Source organism: Simochromis diagramma, unplaced genomic scaffold, assembly GCF_900408965.1.
Source record: "Simochromis diagramma unplaced genomic scaffold, fSimDia1.1 OVJJ01000414.1, whole genome shotgun sequence".
Lineage (NCBI taxonomy): Eukaryota > Metazoa > Chordata > Actinopteri > Cichliformes > Cichlidae > Simochromis > Simochromis diagramma.
In genome coordinates this window covers 37,913-59,514 of record NW_024387240.1, presented here as the reverse complement: position 1 = coordinate 59,514, position 21,602 = coordinate 37,913, and the positions used below count along the sequence as shown (strand labels likewise).

General features: G+C 42.7%; 1 protein-coding gene across 2 annotated transcripts; it reads right to left on the bottom strand.

Moving 5' to 3' along the window:
* Positions 1-3,010: 3,010 nt before the first annotated feature.
* On the bottom strand, positions 3,011-19,370 carry LOC120747030. 2 transcript variants are annotated; one of them, XM_040052599.1, is made up of 10 exons: positions 19,183-19,370; positions 17,385-17,741; positions 14,458-14,574; positions 13,777-14,121; positions 13,195-13,533; positions 4,560-4,901; positions 4,150-4,485; positions 3,734-3,818; positions 3,330-3,393; positions 3,011-3,213 (listed from the first exon to the last, which is right to left on the bottom strand). In XM_040052599.1, exons 1-9 carry the CDS (start codon positions 19,217-19,219, stop codon positions 3,351-3,353), a joined length of 2,001 nt encoding a protein of 666 aa, XP_039908533.1. In that variant the 5' UTR covers positions 19,220-19,370; the 3' UTR covers positions 3,011-3,213; positions 3,330-3,350. The 2 variants fall into 2 exon arrangements, with proteins under 2 accessions (XP_039908533.1, XP_039908532.1); XM_040052598.1 differs by lacking the exon at positions 3,011-3,213 and having other exon boundaries at positions 3,220-3,393.
* Between the last annotated feature and the right edge of the window lie 2,232 nt (positions 19,371-21,602).

Below are 21,602 nucleotides of genomic sequence, written 5' to 3'. Positions count from 1 at the left end.
AAAAGAATGTGACTCTGCTTAGAGTAAAATTAACTCTGCTTTTGCAAGAAGACTATTAACAGCAAAACATTTAACACTTTTGAATTTGCTGTGTGCTTGGACATTGCTTGTGGTGTTCCACAAGGCTCTGTACTGGGTCCAAAATTATTTGTTATTTATATAAATGATATTTGTAAGGCATCTGATATATTAAAATTAGTATTATTTGCAGATGACACAAATATTTTTTGTTCTGGGGGGAATCTAAAGGAGCTGCTGGATACAATTACTTCAGAAATGTGCAAAATTAAAAAATGGTTTAACAGGAACAAACTATCGCTAAATCTAAGTAAAACTAAAATTATCTTATTTGGGAATTCCCTTAGAAATGCACAAGTGCAGATTCATGTAGATGGTGTGGAAATTGAAAGAGTACTTGAACATAAGTTTCTTGGTGTGATTATAGATGATAAATTAAACTGGAAGTCTGATATAAATCATATACATAACAAAATTTCAGGAAGTGTCTCAATCTTGAGTAAAGTAAAACACATGCTGGAACACAAATCACTCCACAGTCTCTATTGTTCCCTGATTGCACCGTATTTGAATTACTGTGCAGAGGTTTCGGGCAATACTTACAAATGTTCGCTATCATCAATCTTTCTATTACAAAAAAGGGCCATAAGGATAATCCATAAAACTGGTTACAGAGATCATACAAATCCACTATTTGTTTTTATTTTTGTGTTTTTGTGTCTCTGGTCTGACCAGAATCCTGGACTTCTGTGGTCAGTGTCTCAGTTTCACTATCGGTCAGTGTCACATCTTTGCTTCAGCATTAATGGTCATGTCTGATAACCTGCAGTACAAACATGAGCTGGAACTGTGAATGTGCAGAAAGATGAAAGTAAAAGTCAAGTTCATGCACTGCCGGGTGATCAGTGGGCGGGGTCTGTGCCAGAGCATATGGACTGGATTGATAGCCAACTTTTGACGGGGGGGGGGATTTCTCTAAAGTCTCTCCTTTTTAATTAAATAAATTCATGAAAATAAATTAAAACATTAAATACGAAGAGAGCTAATCTAATGTATCTGTATTGTATAAACTGGACCATCTTCAGAAGCCAGACAACAAAGTCACTTTTACACAGGTTACTTTAAACTGCATCGTGACCTGCTTTGTATATTTACTTCACAGACAACAACAGAGGGCAGCACGGTGGCACGGTGGTTAGCACTGTTGCCGCACAGCAAGAAGGTCCCGAGTTCAATTCCACCATCAGGCCGGGGTCTTTCTGTCTGTCTGGAGTTTGCATGTTCTCCCCGTGTTTGCGCGGGTTTTCTCCGGGTACTCCGGCTTCCTCCCACTGTCCAAAGACATGCAGCTTGTGGGGATAGGCTAATTGGATAATCCAAATTGCCACGAGGTGTGAATGAATGTGAGTGCGAATGGTTGTCTGTCCTTGTGTGTTAGCCCTGCGACAGACTGGCGAACTGTCCAGGGTGTACTCCGCCTCTCGCCCTATGACAGCTGGGATAGGCTCCAGCGCCCCCCGCGACCCTGAAAAGGAGAAGCGGAAGCGAATGGATGGATGGAGACAACAACAGATATAAGAATGTAAAAATATGTCTCTTACAAGTCACAGTGTAATAAAGAGGAGACACTTTTCCTCCAGGTGCAGACTTGATCAATGAACTCCCCTCACACTGGAACATGTCTGTGAGCACACTGAAGGTCTACACATGTTCATTTGCATTGACAAGCAGGAAAGCTAGCCTGACCTCTTTTTAGCTCCAAAAGGGACATGAAGGATACCTGACGAGGTCGGTCATCGAGACCACTTGAGACCAAAACAATATCTCAGGATCAGTATCTTACCCAGGGTTGCTTTCATGGTCAGTAAGACAACAGGCTATTAGGTCGGTAATAACACAAGTTGGTCTGCTTAATGAGCTTGGGTCGCTACTGCAACAATCTATCAGAGCTTTAACTTTATCATTAATGAAGTCTCAGACCTAATTTTACTAGAGAAAGTAAATTGTATCAGGAGAACTCAGCAGAGGGGGTACATAAACATTTTTGCATCAGCCCGGACCCTCGGCATCCACATGCTCATGAACCTGAGTAGTTGTAGCAGCTGACCCAGACAATCAATAAAGAAAATCCAAAGAAAACGTGTCAGATGTATGCACTGGGAACTCTCAAAGCTCGAAAGACAGACCGTCTTTAAACGTCTAATCAAATCAAATCACTTTTATTGTCACATCCCATTACTGGTACACTGGAACAGCACATGAGAGTGAAATTCTTGTGTGCAAGCTTCACAAGCAACAGGTGTGCAAAATACAAAAACATAAGAACAAAGCAAAATATAAGAATGGATAAATACATGTACAAATATAAGAGTGTATTTGCATTACTGAATATGCATAGTGTCGAAATCGACAATTACACGAATGTCGACCTGTAGATGTCCTGGAGGGAGGGAAGCTCACCTCCAATTATCCGTTCAGCACACCGCACTACTCTTTGGTGAGCTTTGCAGTTGTAAGCAGTGCTGTTGTCATACCAGGTGGTGATGCATCCAGTGAGGATGCTCTCAGTGGCACAGCGGTAAGGTCCTGAGGATATGGGGGCTTACGCCAAATCTTTTCAGTCTCCTGAGAAAGAAGGAGACTGTTTTGTTTGTGTGTACTGACTATGTGAGATCGTCTTCCAGATGTACACCCAGGAAACGGAAGCTGCTCACTCTCTCCACAGCAGCTTCGTTGATGGTGATGGGGGTGTGTGCTTCTCTGCACCTCCAGAAGTCCACTATCAACTCCTTTGTCTTTGCGATGTTGAGGGTAAGATGGTTGTCTCGGCAACAGTGACCTCCTCCCTGTAAGTCATTTCATCACCGTTGGTGATAAGACCCACCACTGTGGTGTTGTCCACATACTTCACAATGATGTTGGAGTTGTTAGTGGCCGTGCAGTCGTAGGTGTAGAGTGAGTACAGGAGAGGGCTCAGTACACACCCCTGTGGAGCACCAGTGTTCAGTGTGATGGGGGATGAGGTGATGCTGCCCAGTCTGACCACTTGGCGTCTGTCAGACAGGAAGTGAAGGATCCAGCTGCAGAGAATGAGCAGGTGTCCATCCGAGATTATGTTTTCTAAAAGTGGAACCAAAGAGGAGTATACAGGGAAAACTAAGTGGCCCAAATACAAAGGTAATCCGAAAGATGGTCCTTTTCCAAAGGTGAGAGAGAACAGTCAGTCAGAGATACACACTGGATCAAACACAGATCTGCATGTAATTTGAATCAAACATTTGTGAGAAGGACGGCTGTGCACAATGACCTACCTGCCAGCTCTTCTCCTCCATTTAACTTGCTTCTTTAGTAGTGAGTGGAATAGATTCATGAATCCTGGTCCAGAGAAGACAGAACAGACAATCAGGAAGAAGCAAGCAAAAGACCAACATATGTAACATTGTTATTTCCAGTTTGACATCAAGATCCAAATAATGAGTCACATGATTACACTTAGATATTTAATATAAATAAAACAAACTTGATCAGTAAAGAAGACTGAAAGAAGGATGAATGATTCAGGTTCTGATGTGAGCTGAGGTTTTAGCAAATATTGGATTTAAACCTGCAGGATGTGCGCTCAGTTAAAGATTCATTATAAATGGTCCAGCTCCAGTCTTTACATTTCACACCAACTTTACAACAAACAACAACAAGAAGAGGAAGAGGACTTTACGCAGTGGAAGAAGGTCCATCAGTCATGGGTTTTCTCTTATTTCTGAAGCCTTGAAACTGCTCTGTAAAGCTTGCACCATGTTTTCCTGCAGAGGAAACAGACAACATTGATTCAGAGTCTCATTTAACTTGTCTTCAATCTCTGGTGCGAGTTATCAAGAATATTTGAGACATCGGAATCAGGACTGCAACCATTACTCAGTGATATCAAAGAAAACTATGGGAACCTTTCCTCATTTCAAGACAAAGCAGAACCATGAAATTACACTAATAGTTAACATTTAAATATTGTTTCAGAATGAGTGTATTAAGTGAATCTATTTGGCATCTGACACTCAACAAAAATGGACACTTGATGTTTTCACAGCAGTTCCTCAACTAAAAGAGCAGTGGGTGGAGGAAGCTGCATTCACTGACCTCTGACAGTAAGCGTCACAATTTTCTGTCTCAGGATGTCTTCACCCTGGGAGACTGTGCACATGTAGAAACCACTGTGGGTGTTTTGGGGGTCTTTCAGGGTCAGACTGAGGTCTCCAGTCCTCAGTGGCTCTTTATTCATCTCTGTGCGACCTCTATAATCCTGCCCCTGTTCTTCTAGCAGGTTTTGGCCATCCTGATAGGTGTGGACCGTGTCTCTGGAATCACCACGTCTCCACTCGATTGTGACATCATCGGGTAGATCAAGAGTGGTTTTAAAGGGCAGCAGCACAGACTTCTTCCCCTTTGTTACTTCGACTATTTCCACCTGGTAGTCTGATAAAATACAACATGAGCTGTAAATACAGACACAAGTTATACATTTACTGACCTCAGATGAGTTTACTGACCTCTGATAGTGAGTATCACTATTTTCTGTTTCAGGATGGCTCCATCATTTTTGTAGACGGTGCAGGTGTAGACTCCACTGTCAGTAGGTCGGAGGTCTTTCAGGGTCAGACTGAGGTCTCCGGTTCTCAGTAGCTCTTCATTCATCTCAGTGCGGCCTTGATAGTCCTGGTGTTGCTCTTCATGCTTGTTTTGGCTGTTCTCATAAACAAGGACCTTCACATCTTCAAGGTCTGAACGTCTCCACTCCACTCTGACGTCCTCAGGCAGGTCAGCTGTGGTTTTGAAGGGAAGCAGAACACGCTTCACCCCCGGTGTCACCTCCACTGTCTGAAGCTCGTAGACTGAAGAAAGGAGAAACAAGTTGTACAGACAGGCAGAAGTTATGTGCTGCAGTTAATTCATATCAGTTTGATTTATGTAGTGTCAGATCCCGACAAAAGTATATCCGAGTGCTTTACAATGAAAATAACTCTAAAATACCAAAGAGAGAACCACACTGATCAGGTAATCTCATTCATTTTAAAAGAAGATACTTCCAATAGAAACAGGATCAAGGAGGTGTAGCCATCTTTTGAGTGGTGAGGGGGTAGAGGAAGAAGATCAGAGAGACCACACATAACAAACAGGACAAATAACAAACTGCAGCAGAAAGAAGACAAAGTTCAGGACATGAACTAGTGGCGTATGAACATACAGGGAGTGAAATATGGGCATGAAAAAAATTTGTTTAGTGCATCATCGGAAACCCCCAAAGCCTGTAGGAGCGTGTATGAGGGATATAAGCAGTTCCAGGTACAATATTTATTTAATGTGAATGTTCACACAGGCACATTTGTTGGCCCTTTATGTGTATACATATACAAGTACTCCATCTTTTGCTTTACTTTCAATGTACTTGCCAGAATAGACAAACAGACACTACAGATGTTGGGTCTGCGCTTCCACAGGCCCCGCTGGTTAAGAAACTTATTGTCATTAACGACAAACAAGACGAACATCTTTTACTTGCTACCAAGGGAGGCCCGCCTGGTGTCTCAGGAAAGCACTGAATCCAACCACAGATGACCTCGACTCAACTTACCGCCTTTTATTGAAAACAGTTACAGTACACACAAGCGCCTCCCATTGTAAAACCCCTCCAATGGTTACAAAAGACAAGGCACTATGTATGTATGTGTGTGCACTTGTAAGCATGTGTATGCATGTGATTGATGATCAATCTGAAGCCGAATGTCTTGGACGCTGTATGCATTGGAGACCTGGCGCACCTAAATATATAGCAAGGTTTCTCTGGGAATGCCTGGCAGAAGTCCTGGTCTCTAAGATCTTCAACTCCCATCACCTACAGCATTCTGACTGAGACATCAGGCAGAAGAAAGAGTCCTATCGGGCTCTGTTTCCCTGTGGGACGTAGGAGGCAGCTGATGAGTACCAACAGGCTAAGCAGAACGTGGCTTGGGTGGTAGCTGAAGGAAAAACTAGGATGTGGGAGGAGTTCAGAGAAGCCATGGAAAAAAAAACTGTCTTGTTGGGATTCTGTCATGGGCCTTGTGTGCAGTTGGAGTCAGCAGGACTCCACTCCAAGAAGCAGAGTTTGGTTGGCTTTAAGATGGTTAACCTCCTAGGACCTGGCATCCACATATTTGGAAATCACATTTTGGGTTATTTAGACCAAAATACTAAATCTTGCTCTACATACCCCTGATATCCACTTACGAGGACATTATACTGTTACTGTTCTATTGAAATTTTAAACAAATATCCTCATATGTGGCTCTCATTTTCTTAGAAACAAAAATCAGGTAAAAAGAAATCTGGTAATTTGTTGTTCGGGTCTTAGGAGGTGAAGAAGGGGGACCTGAGGGTGTGTTCCAGCTGTAGGAGGATCACACTCCTCACCCTCCCTGGGAAAGTCTGTGCCAGGGTGCTGGAAGGGAGAGTCCATCCATTAGTTGTACTTTGGATAGAGGAAGAACAATGTGGTTTTCTTCTAGGTCACTGAAACTGGACCAGCTCTTCACTCTCTCAATGATACTCTAGCTGCAGGTGAGTTTGCACTAGCAGATGTTTAGAAAAATTCAAATAAATAGTAAAATACCTTTAACAGCAGGATTTAAATGAGTGCTTACAGAGAAACTCAAAGAAATTTCAGCACTTGCTTTTCAAACCCATTGATTAAAATAAACCACACATTTTTTTACTCAGTACTGAAACTGAAAGATCAAAGTTTTTGGCTTCGATCCTGAACCCACTGGTAGGCAGCTCTAAACACCACAACCAGAACACCTTGGACTTGGTAGGAAGGTGTTGGGATGAGTTTCTTTCACACTCAGTCGGAGGCACACAAAGTAATACACACATCTATACACACATAAACCTCACACGGGCTGAGCACACACAATGAAATGTTTCTCCCACTGAAAATGTGACATCCAGATGAACAGAATCAACTTTTTGGGATTTACTATAAACAGTGTTGGGAAGGTTACTTTTAAAATGTATTCCATTACAGAATACAGAATACATGCCCCGAAATGTATTCTGTAACGTATTCCGTTACGTTACTCAATCAGAGTATTCTGAATACTTTGGATTACTTAATATATTATCATGCTGTTTACAACTACGTGAATGTACTATTGCTGTGTGATTTATTACTATTACTGAAGGTCCGCGGCTCCGAACCGTAGTAAAGGGACCTCTGGCTAATACGTTGGGTTCGTGTCGGGCTCGTAGCCGAAAAATAGCTTTACTTTGTTGTCTGGGTCAACTTTGCTAGCGAGAGACAGAGAGAGGCGTTGAAAGGCTGCTGCAATGGAACTTATTGTTTTTGGAGGAAAACACGAACACAGTGTACAGTCGAGTCTTTAGGGCTGCTCGATTATGGCAAAAATGATAATCACGATAATTTTCACTGAAATTGAGATCTCGATTATTTGACGATATTTATTTAACCCTTTAAGACCTACCATAGAACCAAGTCCGCCAGAGCTTTTTTTTTTTTTTTTACATGCTGTAGTGCCATTTTTGGGAGCATATAAAGTTGCTATATATCAATACAACTATTATAGCCTATATCTTAATAATATGTATGCATTAAGTCCATAGTAATTACATTAATTGCAAAAAGTGCAATAAACTACAAAAAAAATTGAAAATCGTTTTTGATTTTTGTACATATATTTCTACTTGGAGAAATTTAAGAGGTTTATCCCTCAAAACTTTAAATACTAAAAAGTTGCAAAAAATTGTTTCCCACCACAGGAAATTTTATTTGAGTGTCTTCATAGTTTTATTTTGGAGATACAGCAATTTTTATATACTGCAGGAAAAACAAAAAACAATCCTATGATGCAAATTTGCAAAGAAAACAGCATGTGCATCAAAATAAACTATTTCCAGCAGTGCAATTCGAGTTCTAAGCATCCCAGAAACTATTCAGAAAAGGTAAAAATGACTTATAAAAACACCAGTATAGGCTTTTAAGGCCTACAAGTAAAAAACTACATTTTCCGCGAAAAATGACGTCACTTCTGGTTTCGAACAGGAAATGGCGGACATGCGATAGTTCGTCTTGACGTCTTTTTCAATGTGGGAAGTGTTACGAACAGCTGATAGGATCGGCAAAGCCTGTTTCTGGAATATTATGTTTTTGTTCCTGCAAGCACTTTTAATGCAATTTTTGCAAAGCTTTATGTGGAAGGAAACCGTGACTGAGGACAAGCTGATGGCATAAGATGTAAGTACAACTCCTCTGGTTTCATATGCAAAAAAATTATTGCGCTAGCTTACGGTTCCGGTTCCACAGGGATTTAAAGGGTTAACAATAACAATAGATTGAATAATGACTTTAAAAAATAATATAAAACAGTGTGCAAATACTGATAACAGTGCAAATGTTTGCAATATAAAAAATAAATGAAAAATCTAAACATCTATGTTTAGTGAACTTTGCAGTGTTGCTCTGTGGTGCAGCTATGACACCGTAGCAAAGTTTACACGGCGGTCGTGTCCAAATTCATGGGCTGCATCCCCCTGAGGACCCGGCCTTCGCGGTCTACGTGGGCCGGGTCCTCAGAAGGTTGGGTAGGCCGGAAGTAAACGGCCGTGAAATTGGATGGTCTAGCCTTCTGATTAGCGTCACCGCTGTCTTGGTGGAGTTTAATAAACTCAGCCGTCTGATCCTTGCTATCTAAAATATAACAGGACACTGGCGTAAATTCTCGACTGTCTCACACTTGTGTTTAATCAGTTTTCTGTTTCACGTTTAGTCAGCTGTGTAAAAACCAAGGAGGAACCCACCCGGGGGATTAATAAAGTTTTCTTTTATCTAATCTAATAACTTTAATCTCAGCCAAACCGATTTACTCACGAACAAACAAAACACTGAAAAAAAGCCCAACAATAACATTTTTAGGTTGTCTAAGTGACTTATATTTTACGTTTAACCCGAGCAGCGAAAGTCCGTGGTGATCTGAAAATGATGTGCCGGGAGTTGTGCCGTTCTCGGCCGCATCAGTAACCCTCGAGCTCCCGACTAGCTATCGAGCTGGTGGGTAGCAGATGTCTCCAAAAACGTCAAAGCACTTTTGCAAATATGCGATATCTTGATAAACCGAGCAGATATTTGATGTTTACACAGCTACTTCCTCGCCTGAAAATATGTTAAAAGTTTATTTTGTGAGCCAGAAAGATTAGTATTAGTAATTTTAAAACTTAGTAGCGGCCGCCATTGTTGGAAACTGGAGTTTGGCTGGGCCGCGCTATGAATTCTGGGATATGGTGGGCCACGAAGGACACACCCGACCCATCCTTCAAATTCGGGGAAAAGGAGGAGGCGTTTGTCGGCTGCATTCGGAGGAGTCTACGAATTTGGACAGCCTTCGGCGCGTCGCTGTGACGTAATCGGTCTACAAATGCGGCCTCAGGAGGATGCAGCCCATGAATTTGGACACGACCACTATGTCTACTTGATCCACGTCTGACTCCGCGAACCCATAATGTTTCCACACCACTGAAGTTTTTTTTTTTTTTACCTCTCTTTTCAACCAACGGCAGTCACTCTCCTCTCCAAATAACTTCTGCTTAGCTTTCCGAGCTTTCCGAGCTTCCCTCGGGTCCTCTTAATTGTTGTGGTGCCTGTTCGAAATACAGAGAGGTGCGCTCGATTTGCCACACGGAGCAGCGCGAGAGTAAAGCACGAGGGAGGGGCTAATAATTGGCTCAGTCATTTTTAATGATCGTTGAAAGCCCAGATCGTAATCGTGATTAAAATTCGATTAATTGAGCAGCCCTACGAGTCTTAATAGCTTACTTACAGCTGGGCTCGTCAGGCACTCTTCTTGGCTGCAGTGGTTGTTATTATATTTACATGCTTCCAGCTCCCGTTTCTGCTCGATGACAGCTCGTACTTTTCCTTTTTCTCCCTCCCTCGCTCACAGACACATAACGAGTATGACAGTCCATTCTCCCTGCAGCACAGACTACACTGCCTATGATGCTACATTCTTTAGAGCTATACTGGTAGCATTCTGCCTATAGACTATGTGCACGTTAGCATATGCTACTTCCGGTGCGGAAACTCCTGTGGGGAGCTTTATTTCCGGTGTCCTATTCACGCCCTGTTTACGGTCCAAAACAAGTTAAGCAAATGAATGAATCAAGCGGCGATTTACATTTCTATAGATGTCTCGGGCATTTACCCAATATATCTGTAAATGATGTTCATTGACTTGTCGAGAAACCGTTACCAACAATCATTCATTTTTTGTGTGGCTTTTTTCACGGTTTGTTAACATGCTGTGTAGGTGTGTACTTGACTAGCTGGTCTCGACATAACGGGGAAACATCTGGTTTGACTGTTGTTCACCTGTAGTTTGAATGCTGAACATTTGCCTGTTTAAATCATGAGACCAGTCACTATACAGAGATGTGCTTCTGAATGTGGACGATGTGTCTTCTGTTGCAGTGATGCAGTTCTTCTTGTGTTGAGTGATGTAAACAACTGATCGATCTAAACTCTTTAAACATCAAAGTTGATCATTAGATTTTTTATGACACAACAGCGGTGAGTGTTCCCACCTTCTGCTCTTTGTAACTTAACGCGATCTTTCCGTTTTCGAGTTTTGGACATGATTTTGGAGGATATCTTCGCAGTAGCGATTGACCGCAAAGTAAAGCTACCGGAAATGTACAACCCCACATCCGGTCTCAAACCAGGAAGTTAGCATTGTCTCGTGCACAGGGTCAATTAGCTTAGCACAACAACAAGAAAAAGGCGCTCTCTCACCCAGGAAACACGCAGAGAGAGAGCGTCACCCTGTAACCATGGCAACCGTAATGCTGCCGCCTGGAACAACAGAACGTAGCTGTCAAACAAAACCCAAACAGTCCTGACCCGCCACAATATGAAACAAGGAAAGAACCGCAGTGTAATCCATTTATTTCAACAAAGTAACTGTATTCTAAATACCACCTTTTTAAACGGTAACTGTAACGGAATACAGTTACTCATATTTTGTATTTTAAATATGTAACGGCGGTACATGTACAGTGGGGCAAAAAAGTATTTAGTCAGCCACCGATTGTGCACGTTCCCCCACTTAAAATGATGACAGAGGTCAGTAATTTGCACCAGAGGTACACTTCAACTGTGAGAGACAGAATGTGAAAAAAAAATCCATGAATCCACATGGTAGGATTTGTAAAGAATTTATTCGTAAATCAGGGTGGAAAATAAGTATTTGGTCACCTCAAACAAGGAAAATCTCTGGCTCTCACAGACCTGTAATGTCTTCTGTAAGAAGCTTTTCTGTCCCCCACTCGTTACCTGTATGAATGGCACCTGTTTGAACTCATCATCTGTATAAAAGACACCTGTCCACAGCCTCAAACAGTCAGACTCCAAACGCCGCCATGGCCAAGACCAAAGAGCTTTCGAAGGACACCAGGAAAAGTATTGTAGACCTGCACCAGACTGGGAAGAGTGAATCTACAATAGGCAAGCAGCTTGGTGTGAAAAAATCAACTGTGGGAGCAATCATCAGAAAATGGAAGACATACAAGACCACTGATAATCTCCCTCGATCTGGGGCTCCACGCAAGATCTCATCCCGTGGGGTCAAAATGATCATGAGAACGGTGAGCAAAGATCCCAGAACCACACGGGGGGACCTGGTGAATGACCTGCAGAGAGCTGGGACCAAAGTAACAAAGGTCACCATCAGTAACACACTACAACGGCAGGGAATCAAATCCCGCAGTGCCAGACGTGTTCCGCTGCTGAAGCCAGTGCATGTCCAGGCCCGTCTGAAGTTTGCCAGAGAGCACATGGATGATACAGCAGAGGATTGGGAGAATGTCATGTGGTCAGATGAAACCAAAGTAGAACTTTTTGGTATAAACTCAACTCGTCGTGCTTGGAGGAAGACGAATACTGAGTTGCATCCCAAGAACACCATACCTGCTGTGAAGCATGGGGGTGGAAACATCATGCTATGGGGCTGTTTTTCTGCCAAGGGGACAGGACGACTGATCCGTGTTAAGGACAGAATGAATGGGGCCATGTATCGTGAGATTTTGAGCCAAAACCTCCTTCCATCAGTGAGAACTTTGAAGATGAAACGAGGCTGGGTCTTCCAACATGACAATGATCCAAAACACACCGCCCGGGCAACAAAGGAGTGGCTCCGTAAGAAGCATTTGAAAGTCCTGGAGTGGCCTAGCCAGTCTCCAGACCTCAACCCCATAGAAAATCTGTGGCGGGAGTTGAAAGTCCGTGTTGCTCGGCAACAGCCCCAAAACATCACTGCTCTCGAGAAGATCTGCATGGAGGAATGGGCCAAAATACCAGCTACTGTGTGTGCAAACCTGGTAAAGACCTATAGTAAACGTTTGACCTCTGTTATTGCCAACAAAGGTTATGTTACACAGTACTGAGTTGTATTTTTGTTATTGACCAAATACTTATTTTCCACCCTGATTTACGAATAAATTCTTTACAAATCCTACCATGTGGATTCATGGATTTTTTTTTCACATTCTGTCTCTCACAGTTGAAGTGTACCTCTGGTGCAAATTACTGACCTCTGTCATCATTTTAAGTGGGGGAACTTGCACAATCGGTGGCTGACTAAATACTTTTTTGCCCCACTGTATTCCGTTACTCCCCAACACTGACTATAAACATGTTAACTCTAATCGAGGCAGAACAACTATTAAATATCTAACACACAAAGTAATGAAGTGCCACTGCTAACTGCTTATTTACCTATATGTTAAGTTTAAGATGGTTATGCTTGGTCAGATGTACTACCTGTCAAAAGTTGTAGAACACCACAGTTTTTTATTGAAAATTATGTCGTAAAATTGCACTTTGAAATGAAAGTATTGTACAAACTAGAAAGTGAAGATTTCTCTGGCAGTTCACATCTTACCTTGGTACCATTTCAAGCTATTCATTGGAATTGAACAACTTGTATTCCAGTAAATACCTGGAAAAAGTGGGGTGTTCTAAAACTTTTGGCCAGTAGTGCAGATTTCCTTTTTTCATGTTTTTCATACAGTCAATGGAGTCCAGAGTGTTGACAACAGGAATTGACAACATACGACAGCTTCTGTGATGTGCTTACTGACCTCTGACACTGAGCACCACCACCTTCTGTTTCAGGACTTTTCCATGCGTGCAGACAGTACAGGTGTAGACTCCACTGTCAGTTAGTCGGAGGTCTTTCAGGGTCAGACTGAGGTCTCCGATTCTCAGTGCCTCTTTGTTCATCTCTGTGCGACCTCTGTAAATCTCGTCCTCTTCACCTGAAAGGTGCTGGCTGCTCTGAAACGTGTGAACTTTCCTGTGTTTGGAGTCTGAGCGTCTCCACTCCACTGTGGCATCCTGAGAAAGGTCATCTTTGGTTTTAAAGGGCAGCAGGACAGACTTGTTCCATTCTGTCACCTCCACCGTCTCCATCTGGCTCTCTGAGAGGAGAACACAGTAGAACATGAGACAGACAGACATCAGTGAGGTGGATCCTCCATCATGTCCTCTGCTGTGTAACCAGCAGCTCCTGTTTCCAGTGTTTCTCTGACTTGGAGCTCGACTGCTTGTGTGTTGATGTGTGAGGCTGCATTTATTCATTCAAATGAAAGTGTGTCAGCAGTAGCTTGATTTTGTTCAAATTTATGGAGGATCCAGAAGACAATCAAAGCTGTTCCACTCACCTCTGACAGTGAGAGACACCACTTTCTGAAGTAGGAGGCTTCCATCCTTGCTGCTGACGGTGCAGGTGTAGACTCCGGTGTCAGTAACGCGGGGCTCTTTTAGTTTCAGACTGAGGTCTTTATCTCTCAGTGGCTCTTCCTTCATCTCTGTGCGGCCTTGGTACACCTCGTCCTGTTTGTCCGGCTGATTTTTTCCACTGTCATACACGTGAACCTGCATGTGTTTGGGGTCAGTGAGTCTCCACTCCACTGTGGCGTCCTGGGGAAGATCCTCTGTGGTTTTAAAGGGCAGCAGGACAGACTTTTTCTCTCCCTCCAACATCTCCACCATCAATACCTGGCTGTCTGTGAGGAGACAGAGCAGATCATGAGGTGTGCACACAACACCAACAACCAACACATCATTCTACCAGGACCTCAAAGAGAACGTGTTCGATTGTTTCAGTGCTGAAGTCATGAAGGACAGAAAAATAAGAACAACTGTATCCACTGGAGATCTTTAGGGCCACAAATCTCAAGTGTTGCAAATTAGCATCAATCCATAACTGCACAAAGCTCAGATCAAATGAGTGCCCACAAAGGAAGAATAAGAGGAAAATCATTCACTCATTACTTCCAGTCCAGTTCTGGTTTACAACAACAAACCAAACAGCAGCACACGCCGACACAAGGTCATCATACCTGCTGGGCATTTCATCCTTTTATATCTATAACACATGACGATCCCACTGCTGACAGCCAGGAGAGCCAAGATAGCCAGGATGCCAGAGAGGACCCAGGGCCAGGTCGGAGGACGCTCTGTGGTGAACAGAAGAAACCTGAACATGAAACATTCACAGCAGATTTCCTCACTCGTTCACTACTCTGTGTCCTGATCAATGAGCTCATTCACAAAATAAAATCATTTTAGATGCAATTTTTATTTAATGTAACAAAAGTGGACCGTACAATCTACAGCTCAGCTAGCAAGATGTCAGCAACCTATAAGTGAAAAGATGATAGGTTCTTACTAAGCAGACATTTTATTAGTTACAGCATGCACTGAGCTGCTGCCATGTGATTGGTTGATTAGATATTTGCATTAAAGGAAAGCTGAACAGGTGTGCCTAATAAAGTGGCAGTGAGTGTATATGTGTTGAAGTTGAATTGTGTCCCCTGCTGGAGACACTTTGACATCTCTCAGTTTACATTTCACACCATTACAGAGTCAATGTCACAGAGCCTCACTGGACAATTTATTAGGTACACTTTGCTGGTATCCTGTTCCTTTGCTTGTTAATGGCTCAGATGTGACATCATCACTCACATGCTGCACATTTATCATGTGACTCTTCTGTTCCAGCACATACCAAGGACGCTCTGTTGGACTGAGATGTGTTACTGTGGAGGCCGTCAGAGTGCAGTAAACTCATTGTCATGTCTGAGATGATCTCAGCTTTGTTACCCTGCAGGAAGCATACACTGAGGTCATTATGGGATGGACACGGTCAGCAATCGTACTCATGGCTGTGGGGTTTAAACAATACTCAGTTGGTATTTAAGTGGCCAAAAGTGTCTCAGGAAAATCTCCCCTACACCATCACACCACCAGCTGTCTAAGCCTTTAAGTTAGCATGGATCCATGCTTTCAAGATGTTTTCACCAAACTCTGACTTTACCTCTGAATGTTGCAGCAGAAGCCAGGAAACAGATGCTACCCCGCTGTTGTCCAATGAGTCTGTGCTCTGGTCTTAGCAGATAGATGTGGCTGTAACTCAGGCGGTAGAGCAGGTCATCTACTGATCAGAAGGTTGGTGGTTCGATTCCTGGCTTCCCCTAGTCTGCATGCCAAATATCCTTGGGCAAGATATTAACCCCAAATTGCTCTCCGATGCATCCATCAGAGTATGAATGTGTGTGAATGTTACTTAGAAAGCACGAATGGGTGTGAGTGGGTGAATGCACAAGTTGTGTAAAGCGCTTTGAGTGCTCAGAACAGTAGAAAAGCGCTATATAAGAACCAGTCCATTTACCAAGGTGTGGCCTTAGCCTGCAGCTGTGTTTCAGACCTTCTCTGTAAACTCACAGATGATTGGAGGGAAAATCCCTGCAAATCACCAGTTTGTGAAGTATTCAAACCAGCACTCATTGCCACATTTAGAGTCACTAAAATCATTGTTCCATCTCCATCATTGTCCTTCCATACAATATAAAGCGCCTTGGGGCGAATGTTCTTGTGATTTGGTGCTATATAAATAAAACTGAATTTAACTGAATTGAATTGAATCCATTCTGTTGGTTAGTTTGAACTTCTGCAGGTTGTTTTCAGCATGTCTACATGCCTAGGTGCAGTAAGTTGGTGTCATGTGACTGGCTGATTAGATATTTAAATCAATGAACAGCTTACAGGTGTACCTAATGAAGTGTCCCATGAGTGTACTTAATGGCCATGGAACTTGTATAATTCCACGAACCTTTAGTCAGTGTTTTGGAATGTGTGTTATCAGTAGGGCTGCCACGATTAGTCGACTAGTCACGATTACGTCGACTATCAAAATCGTCGACCACTGATTTAATAGTCGACGCGTCGTTTGAAGCTTTGTAAGATCGCAAAAGACGCAGGAATAAGTAGTAGGATTTAAGAGTGTAATAACGGACTGAAACAGAAGATGGCAGCACTGCATGTACAAGGATGCCAGCTGCCGTTAAACCCCGAAGAAGAATCAGCTGTGTCCCAGAATTCATAGCGCAGCCCAGCTCAGTTTCCAACAATGGCGGCAGCTAGTTAGTTTTAATATTACTCTTATTATTCTTTCTGTGTCACAAAATAAATGTTTAACATATTTTCAGGTGAGAATGTAGCTGTGTAAACCTCAAATATCTGCTCAGTTTATCAAGACACCGCATATTTTCAAAAGCGCTCCGACGTTTTCGGAGACGTCTGTTACTCACTAGCTCGATAGCTAGCCGGGGGCTAGGCTCACTAGAGCCGTGAGAACACCGGACTCCCGGCAAATCGTTTTCAAACCCACCGCCGTCTTTCGCTACTCAGGTTAAACATACATAAGTCACTTAGATAACTTAAACATGTTATTGTTTGGCTTTTTTTAGTATTTTATTTGTTCCTGAGTAAATCGGTTTGGTTGAGATTAAAGTTATAGTTTTTACACAGCTGAATAAACGTCAAGCAGACAGCTGATCATCAGAAGTGTGAGATGCTCGAGAATTTACTCCGGTGTCCTGTTATATTTTAGAAAGCAAGGAGTTTATTAAACTTCACCGAAACAATCTGCAAATTTCATTAAAATTTAATAAACTATCATCTTGTCTTTATTTTTAGTTAGCACATACCTTAAACACCTAAAGCTGTAAGCTAATGATAGTTATATAAGAGCAGATGCTGCTGGTGCAATAAGCTGTATGTTTTACGTCCAATGGATGATGATCTGATTAGTCGACTAATCGCAAAAATAATCGGTGACTAGTCGACTATCAGAATAATTGTTTGTGGCAGCCCTAGTTATCAGCCAGTGGTGATGTGTGAGCTCAGAGTTACAACATCTCACACTCCGCTCACACATTACTGTACACACATCATAACGACAGTACAGACAGTTTCACACACTGACCTTTGACCTTCAGTTGCACATGGGTCTTGCTCTGATCTTGTCCATATTTGCGGACGATGCAGGTGTAGGTCCCACCATCAGAGACTGTAGGGTTCCTCAGGGTGAGGCTGAGGTCTCCAGTCTGCAGGGCGTCGGCTTTCATCGATGTTCGGTTGGTGTAACGATGGTTCTGATCATTCAGAATATCATCGCCGCTCTGCACACGCATGTGGACTGTTGGGATCTTGAACTCATCACGGTCCCAAACCACTGCTGTGGAGCTACTGGAAACATTAACAGGTACCTGACAGGGCAGCAGGACAGACTCCTCCCCTTCATACACATCATACACTTCCACCCCTGAGGCATGCTGGGAAACTGATAAGAGAAACAGAGTGTCGTCATTCAGTCTGTCCACAGGGTGGGTCACATGTCGGGATGAGTTCTAACAACAGGTTTTAAATTAGTACCAGTAATGACCACAGTGTGTAACACTAGAAACCTTTGAAAACATATTGAAACCCATCAGGAGCCTCCATCAGCGCTCAAAAGTATGATCAAGAGCCAAAGAAACATCTGCTCCATGCAGACAAGTTTTTCTTGCAAGGCCTTCGTGTTTGAGCAAAGGATGCTAAACCGCAGACTTCATCTATTCCAGCAACACAGCTTCATAAGAGAAGAGTCCGGCTGCTGAACCGTCTGGACCTTTCACCAGCTGACAACATCTGGAGCATCATGAGCTCAACAACAGGACGAAGCAGAGCCAGGACAGCTGAGCAGCTAGAACCCTCCATCAGACCAGAACCGCTGCTATCCTCAGCTCACAGACTGATGTTAAAGAGGAAACATGGACCATTTTCCATTTTCAAACTCCAGCACTTCTCTGAATTCCAGATGTTTCATTTTCAGGTTTCTGTACTTGAGCATTTCTCGGGGAGCTCATATTTTTACCCTCTATGTTTTCAAAACTCCACTTTTTACATTTGAAACAAGCTCATTATCTCACGTCACTGCACACCTTCCCTGATTAACCTGACCTCAGACATGTTTATTTCCTTAAAAGCAGCTCATTCAGCATATGCGCTTCTCTGTCTGCTGTTAGACAAATCCTCACACACACACTTTCTGCTAATTGGCAAAAAAATTATTGCCTGTATTCAAATTGCTGTAAATGACTTGTTGGTCTAATCTAATCTGTCATAAATGATATAGAGTCATTTTAAGCCTGAACGTTCCTGCCTCAGGGTAAAAATCCTTTTCAGTCCAGCTAAAAACACACACGGAAACTTCTTCCTGGTACACCAGCATCATCCCCTACTTTGACAGTAAAATCAGTGAAATGCAAACGTTTGATCACTGCAGATTGTGTGGGAGCATCCCTGGTCAGAGCTCAGGGATTATGGTGTATTAATGACGTAAAGCTGAGAAGAAGCAGAAGCAACACAAATGTCAACCATTTGTGTTGCTTCTGTTTGAAAGACATTAATAAAAGTTCCTACAGGTCACCCGAGATCAGCCAACCGCTTGCTTTACTGTGAAAATGTTGTGAAACATCCTGATCATGCTCTTAAAAGTAAAAAAAAAAACTGGGTTAACATATAAGAGTTAAAATAAACTCCGCATTCAGTCGGAGACAAAGCTTCATTTGTAAAATACAAAACTACTTGTAAAACCTGGAGAGTAACAGACTCAGCTGTGACTGAGTGTGGCTCATCCAGCATTCTGTTATTCACGTATTTGAAGCAGGGACCGGTAAATACTGAAAACATCCCCCTGTGGCTGACGGCAGCCCAACTATACACGGGTTCAAAGTTCTTACCGTGCACGAGCAGCAGGAAGGACACGAGGCTCTTCATCCTCCTGTGGCAGAGACGATAACCAACTCTGCTCCACGCGACACCCAAAAACTCACACGGCTCTAACTTTCCAGCTGTAACAAGAAAGTTTTACTTTCGGTTTCAACCTTCAAAGTAAAAGCTCATAGAGACGTATTCAGAGACTTCCTTATTCCATCCGAGGGGAAAGTGCTGCAGTCAGTGACAGCAGGAGCTCAGTAAAAACTCTATTTTTATTCTCTCTATCGTTCTTTTTTGAAATCGCTCTGTGTCGTAGTTTACAATTGTTACATTGTATTTTACAATTACATTGTAAATGCTTGTACTCATGCTGCCCCGACATCAGCCAGCCATATTGGGAATGGTACAGGCTTTCTATCGCCCATTTGCTGGGAGTAAGGGCGCCCTCCGTTTGCGAGGTGCGTCTGCTGCTTGCGGTACATGGAGGAGAGGGCGGGGCGGCGGGGAGTCTCTGACCGGCTGGAGCAGCGTCTAATAATCAGCTCGCAAAATAAAACAAAAATAAAAACACCAGTACACCAGACATCATGATACAGACTTATAATTTGCACCGATGTTTTTTCGAAATTCTGTACACGAAAAGTGAGCGCGAGAGCCCTCGGTGCGCCTGCTCGCTGCTGAAGTCAAAGTAAACTTTATTGTCATCTCCGCTACAAACAGTCCAGCATATAGAGAGACGAGACGACGAGGCTCCAGTTACAGCAGTGCAAGTAAACAAACAATAAATATAAGAAGAGTAAGAAAATAAATGTACACTTTAGGACTCGGGTTAAAGGGATCCATGATAATTTAAAATTTATAATTTACAGTTTGATGATTTAAAGTCTCACACACAACCCGGTGAAAGGGGAGGGGCCTGCTGCTTCCAATTAGACCACATTTCATTCATAATGCTGTAAATCCAAGCCCATTATGTATTCATGATTTGAATCATGGGTTGTGTGAAATCCCAGAAATTAACCTTAGACAAAGTGAATCTGTGAACTAAGGTGTAGAACAGGGGTCTGCAACCTTTAACACCGAAAGAGCCGTTTGGACCTGGTTTCCACGCAAAAGAAAACACTGGGAGCCGCAAATACTTTTTGACATCTAAAATGAAGATAACACTGTATATATATATTTTTTTACTTTTATGCTTTGTGTGAACAACTAAGATGTGTTGCTTATGAAATCCATGAAGTGCTACAGAGAAAATTACATTTTATTTATGTAATTAACACATTTTGAACTAAAATATAACAAAAGGAACGACACCCAGCTGAACTAAAATGATCCAGCAAACAAAAACTGTTGTCAGCCACCACCCTTATACGATGATACCACCTGGCCAGTTCACCAGTCTAAATCAGTGGAAATCACTGCAAACATTTTAATGTTTAAGATTATTAATTCATGCATTCATTCATTTACAGAGTGGCTTTGGTCATTCTGTGTGAAACACCTCAAAACTGTTGTTCTGTGCTGCCCAACCTTTTTCGTATATGTCCGACAATATTTTCACGGACCGGCCTTTAGGTGTTGTGGATAAATACAACAAAATAAAACCAGTACCACTAACAAAAAAAGAGGACTTATTCATAACACGCGGACCCAGGGAAACCGAGTTAATGATAAAAACATTTAAAAATGTAACGATAAAGGCCCTGAAAACCATAAATTTCCCACCCGAGCCTCAACTCTCGTGGCCTGGTACCAAACGTTTGGAGGCCGGTGCTGTAAAACACACGTGACACACAGATCAGCTGAGTGTTCCTGTGCACTCAGGAACCCTGATCCTCTCCTGTTCAATGCAGTTTAATTTATACAGCACCAAATCACAACAACAGTCACCTCCAGGTGAGGTAGAACCTACAATAATACATACACCGAATCTTACGACCCGCTATCAGCAAGGGCTTTGGTGACAGTGGGAAGGAAAAACTCCCATTTAACAGGAAGAGCTCTTAAGCAGAGCCAGACTCAGGTCCACCCGGTTGGGGGTGATGGAGTTGTCATATGTTGTTGTCCAGGCGAGATCCTGATTGGCGGTGGGAGCTGTGCATCTCTGATCTTCCTCTCCTCATCCTTTGAGATGTCCAACTTTTGGGTCGCCCTCGCTTCCTGCTTCCTTTTTTGGATTTGCACTGACTTTGTGCAATTTAAGATTTGGGACCACATTTCCACTTGCCCTTACACCTGTAAGCTCAGGCGGTTACAGTTCACAGCTAAAATAAAATAAATTGAACTGATCCAGCAGAACTAACATTTTGTGTTTAATGTCAGTGAGCACAGAAGCTGTCTCTAGCTCCCCCTACAAGCTCAAACAGAACATGTAATGTCAGGTTGAGGTGATTATTTTGAGTTTGCTGATGACGTTTGATTTCAGGAGTTGTTGTCAAGGTTA